At 49.1% G+C, this 6000-nt stretch overlaps 1 protein-coding gene across 1 annotated transcript in view; it reads right to left on the bottom strand.

The window, feature by feature from the left end:
* Nucleotides 1-412: 412 nt before the first annotated feature.
* Nucleotides 413-6000, bottom strand: part of SUSD6 (sushi domain containing 6) — a 105563-nt gene continuing 99975 nt past the window's right edge. Inside the window, exon 6 of the mRNA XM_003263627.3 lies at nt 413-4627. Within this exon, the coding sequence (XP_003263675.1) occupies nt 4602-4627 (26 nt within the window). The 3' untranslated portion in view covers nt 413-4601. The remainder of the gene's footprint in view (nt 4628-6000) is intronic.

Raw genomic sequence — 6000 nt, 5'->3', positions numbered from 1 at the left:
TTTTATATTTATTTATTTCTTGAGACAGTCTTGTTCTGTTGCCCAGGCTGGAGTGCAATGGTGCAATCTCAGCTGGCTGCAACCTCCATCTTCTGGGTTCAAGCGATTCTCCGGCCTCAGCCTCCCAAGTAGGTGGGATTACAAGCATGCACCACCGCACCCAGCTAATTTTTGTATTTTTAGTAGAGATGGACTTTTGCTATGTTGGCCAGGCTGGTCTCAAACTCCTAGCCTCAAGTGATCCAACTGCCTTGGCCTCCCAAAGTGCTCTCCATCCTGGCTCCTCCACCTCTTGCCAGGCACCCCTCCTTACAGAGCTAGTGCCTCATCCTTCCATGACCTCCTGCCCACATATGCTCTTTCAATCTAAGGTTTCTGCAAAAACTTTCAGGAAGGATCACATCTCCCATAATTGCCTTCATAAGAACTTTTTTTTAATTATTTAGAAATGCAGTTATATACATAGAACAATTAAAATTAAATTAAACTTTGTACAAATATTAAAATACTATCTTCACACCCACTGCAATGTACAGGATACCAAAAAATATATATATAAAATAAAATAAAGCAAACTCAAACTGATTGAGTGACATCCTGCAGAGAGTCAATTATGAATGTGTTGTTTTAAACCATTATATGAGTACCATTCTGCAAAGGATTCCATAGTGGTGCGATAACCTGAAGAAGCCAGGGCAGGGTGTGGGGACTGCCACACAGCCCACATACATCTCTCCTCCTTGCTTGGCAACTGAGTGCTTTGCCCCTGCACCCCCTTCTACTAGCTCTGCTGCTTGGCAGAGGAGCTCAACCTTGAGGTTATCATTCACAATTCTACTAGGATTTCAACTGGAAATTAAGAGCCATTTCCCAGCAAAGCTGGGCCTGCCACCTTTTCCTCTCTAGGGAACCAGCAACTACACCATTCAGACCAAACATATGCCAAGCAAAATATTCTCCAAGTCCCACCTTGGGGCACCAGTAATGACTGTCCCTATTCTGAGAGCTGACAGACCCAGCAGGCCCAAGAGAAGCTCCCAGCCTCACTCGCTGTCCTTGGCATTAAGCTGTGAAGCCTGCATGCTGCTTCCCTGCTAGGCCTTTTTTTTTGTTTGGGGGTGAGGAGTAAGGATGCAGAAATGATTGCAGCATATTTCATTCTCTATGCAAGGATGTTCCTCAGAAATGGAGGCGACATTGTTATGCGGGAAGCAAGTGGTTTGAGAGCTCAACTGGGACTGGGAGGGAAAGGGCTAAGGGCTATCTATTCCCGTGCCACCACCCATGAAGCAGGAAGAGTATACCTTTGTCTGAATTGCCATCTGGCTTCTCCACTGAACTTTAAAGCTGGCGGGAGGAGGGGGAGGGCAAGATGAATGGGAAAGAAAATATTAGCTTAAGATCTGTTTGCAAATGGAGTGCTTGTATTTATAGAATGTACATTGAAATGCCTTATAAAACCAAACAAACTCATAAAGTGGCCAGGATTCAGTCCATTTCACAGTTCATACCCAGTGAAACGGGAACACAGCACATAAAATACAGAAATGGCAAAAGATAGAGCCTACCTGCTAAACTAAGGCATGGAAGGGACGGATATTTTAAGTGATTTTCACCATATTCTGGCCCTTGAAAGTCATTAGAATGTGACTGCAAGTCACCAGGATATTAAACCTGCACTGAGTCAGCTCAAGTGTGCAAAAAAAAAAAAAAAAAAAAAAAAAACAAAACAAAAAAACCAACAACAAACAAACAAAAAAACCCAAAAACTCTTTTAAATGTCCTTTGGTGCTGGCCATTCTCCTGCATCAGCCTCCTGCTGGAATGCCCTAGAGGTTAGCCCAGGAAAGCAGGGCTGTGGCCGGTTTCTTCCACCTGTTTCCACCTGCTCCAGGCTCCTCAGGCAGCCTGTCTTCTAACAGCCTGCCACCTGCCGCTGCCCTTGTCTCTCAGCCAGGCCCCACCTCAAGGCAGCTGTGGATTCCCTAATCTCTCAGTAAGAGACAAAGCCCAGAAGCCCTAGAAATAGCAGCACATGGCTGATGGTTAAGAAATTGCTTTGGAAGAAAGAGAAATAACTGGGGGAAGAAGCTGTCACAGACTTCAGCAGCGAGGGGAGAACGAGCTCCTGCACTCACAGGCCCAGGAGCCTCTGGGAAGTGGGCCTCATCAAAGCCAGTGACAAGAAGGAGGGGAGGAGACGAGAGGGGAGCCAAGGCTCCCATTATTCTAATTTCTTCCTTTCCTACCAGGTGGGCAAGCCTGGGCTTGTGCTCCTCAGTGTTGTTAGTGGAGGGCAGGGCGGAAAGAGGCTTCAGGAGAAGGAAGGCTTTTCATTTCACCAGGGATCAAGCTGGTCATCTATGCAGCTGAATAAACCCCAAACAAAAAGTGCAATCTCTTAGGGGGACAAAACCCCAGAGTAACAAGATAGAAAAAGGTAAGATCTTCCATTTTAAAAACCATTCTAGAATAGAATTCGGGTTGTGAAACAGTGAAAAATAAAAGCTGAAGGCTCAGCAGTGAGACTTCGGATTACCACCCCTCCCCCTTTTGTCCCTGCTTTCTGTTTTGGAGGAAGACAAGGGCACTGCTGTGGGTGTGGTAAGGCGACTGGGGCCATTAGGGACACCCCTCCAGGTGGGCCCATGCTAGTCTCATCTGCCTTCTAGTTCCAGCACCTTCTCCAACCAGCTCCCTACCTAACTATGCTTTCCTGGACTCAGCACAGCAGATGAGGGCTCCTGGGGGAGGGGAAGTGTGGGAGTGGCCAACAGGCACAGCAGGCACTGCCCTTACCCTGAGAGGAAGGAAGGAAGACTACAAGTGGCAGCAAGAGGCCAGGGAATGACCGGGTGGTAAAGTGCGTGTGTAAGCGCGGAGGCAGGAGGCAAGAGGCAAGAGGGTAACAGGCTGGGAGAAGACCACTCCCCTCATCTTCTAGGCCACCCACGCCTGGAGCCAACCCTGTTAGGTAAGGTACTGAAAATATACTGGGATTTTTATTTTTACCACCCCTAAGCAGAGAGGCTCAGGGGAGGAGCAGACATGCAGCACAGAGTCCACTTCGAAGTTTCCCAGCCACAGTGCTTCAGAAAATTTCACAAAAAAGCGAAACAAACATTCCTTACTGCTGTGTCTATCTTCTGAAGATGACAGCAGCTGGCAGAGTTCGTCCACCCCAGCCTAGTTAGCATTCAACACATGGCTATGGGAAAGCGCCCCTCATCAGCGGGCTCCTCCCCCAGGGCCCTGTACTCCAGGCTGCTCCACACCCCTCTGCCCACCTCAGGCCATTAAGGTCGGGGTGCACATGGACTGTTTCTCAGCCCTTCCCCCAGGGGGCCAGGGAAGACAAGGAATCGCTTGTCAGCTGTGACATGCGAGGGGTGGCAGGGAAGGGCAGAAGTAGGAAAAGCAGCAGCACAGCAAGCAGCAGGCCACTTCCTGGGCACAGTTACTAAGGCACGTGACCATGGTGAGGAGGATCCTCAGGACCGGGCTGGAGCTGCCTGCAGCCACCCGGGAACTCGGTCTGTGCCTCTCGGCCTCCCCTCCATCACCACAAACCCAGAAAGGGGCAACCTGCCCAGACTGCCAGTGACCAGATGGGCACTCCACGGCATCTCAGCAACTCTCCTTCCTGCCCCAGGCCCCTGTGAGCGGCAAGAAAGCCAGAGCTATCTGGGATAAAACCCAGGAGGCAGCATGCAACTTCCCCTTATACTCCAGGGAAACAAAAAAAAAAGACAAGGCCAGGAAGGCCGATGCTGGAAGTAGGAAGTGACAACTTGCATATTAGGAAGACAATCATTATCAGCCATTTTCCTTCTCTCCCTTGGGATCTTCTGGATGCTTCTTGGAAACTCTCAACTCAACAGGGCCAGGAGCTTGCACCTTTGGGTCAGATGGCTGGGTCCTGGGCCAACGTGGGCATGATTTTCCAAATCTTCCATCCTCGGCCAAGGAAACGTGCCACCAGGGTCAACCCAGGGCAAGCCCAGGGACTACACTCTCACCCCAATTAGAGTCACTTCTGCCACTCCTGACTCAAGAGCTCTCACACCTGGATCTGCTCCTACAAAGGGCAGTAGGGGCAGCCCTCAAAGGAAACAGGACAGACCCAGGCCCGGCCCCCTGTGTGGCAGGGGGCAGCAGTGCAGCCACTAAGGCTTGTGGACAGCAACAAGCCTGCATGACAGGGAAACTGGACAGGGTGGGGGAAAGGCACAAGTAAACACAGCAGCACTCAGGCCCACAGGAGCTCGTGGGGGCTGCCGCCAAAGAGCTGGCTGGAGGGGACCCAGAGGCTTAGGAAAAGGGAGGGTTCGATCCAGCACATTCAAATATGTCTCTGACAGATGGGAAGGCGGGGCCAGGCAAAGAGCCAGCTCCTCCAGCTGTCCAACAGTCAGATGGCGAGAATCTTCCTTGAGTTTCCAGCAAGGTGGGCCTATAGGGCCCTCAGAGACAACAGATACACAGGTGGCAGCTCAGGTAATCCAGGTAAGGTGGGTGGGGAGTACAGGGTGCTCAATCCCACAGGGAGAGGGAGGAAGGGCTGAGAGAACCTCACAGAGAGGAAAGGCTGGCCGCTGCCCTCATGCTTCTTTCAACAGTGGAATATCTGCAGGAAGACCAGAAGAAAAGCACAGTGGTTACCTCGTGTGGATCTCCAGAGCACTCTTGACCCCACTGCTGGGATATGTGGGATAGCCCCTAATTTAAAGAAAGTAAATGTCCCACTCATACACTTCTAGGTAGGCAAAAACTCCCTATCTCCTTTTTATGACTTTCTAGCTTATCTTTCCCACTGCCTATGTGAAAAAAACTGAATGTTCAGCCTGGTATTCAAACCATCCTCCTCTCTGCCTTAGCTCTGCTGGTCTAGTCACTTCCCTTTCTCTCCTAATTCCACCCTATGAGGCTACAAAGCCCTGTTAAGTCCCACTACCTCCTAAAGCCATCTGCCAGTCATGTGACTTTGGATAAATCACTTCCCTTCTTTTGGTTTCAGCTTCTTCATATGCTGTGGGCCTCAAGCTCCCAACTTCCTAGGGTATTATCAGTCCCAAACAGCTCAGGCATGGCCTGCAAGGAACTCACTGACTTATGTGTCTTGTTTTCTGAACCCCTCATTCTGACATAGACGCTACAATTCCTGGTTCTATTATTTCTTGAGTATAGGCCCCACCATCTTCCCAAATGGCTGATACTCCATACAGGAAGATAGCACATTTCATATTTCTCTGTATCACCCCTGAAACCTAATCCAGCATTAGGCACAAGATGGCCTCTCAAAATGATTGTTAAATACAAAAAACAAAGCTAGGTAGCATGGAAGAGGAGGAAGAGGAGGGCCCCACCTTGGCTCCTTGGGAGGATAAGGGCTATGATATACACTTAGACACATCTCACAATATGTGTGGCTGGCTGACTGTGGCGTTACTGGCTTCCAGATTCAAACCTGGGTCAACTATTTTAATGGCCAACCAAGAAAAACGAAGGCAAGATGTTGATAACCAGGAAGCTCCATAAACATGATCTGCTTTCAATAATTTCCAACTTCTTTGCTTTCAGATATTCTAAACCTTAGACATTTACTATGCCCAGGATACCCAGGAAGCATAAAGTTTCCTCTAAAGCTCTTTTAGGGAGGCTTTCTGAGTGTACAAGTCTTCACTATAGAAAGTGGCATCTAGGGTTAGTCTCATCCTGAACCACACTGGGATTTACCTTAAAGACAGCTTTCAAAGTGACAGACTCAAGCCCAAGGTAAACTGGGCTCTGGCAAAGGCAGAAACATCAGGAGGCAGTAATTTCATTCTATGATTGTTTGCCACAAGGGCGCTAGAGCCACCTGGAAGGCAGCATCTGGCTTCAAATCCCAGCTCAGCTATTTACCAGTGGGCCAAGTGACTTACCTTCTTTGAGCCTTAGCTTCCTGAGCTGTAAAATGGGGATGTCAATAAATACCTATGTCTTAGGATCATTGTGATG

This window comes from Nomascus leucogenys, chromosome 1a, assembly GCF_006542625.1.
Source record: "Nomascus leucogenys isolate Asia chromosome 1a, Asia_NLE_v1, whole genome shotgun sequence".
Classification (NCBI taxonomy): Eukaryota; Metazoa; Chordata; class Mammalia; order Primates; family Hylobatidae; genus Nomascus; species Nomascus leucogenys.
The sequence above is the reverse complement of the archived record's forward strand: the minus strand, read 5'-3'. Positions and strand labels throughout refer to the sequence as shown.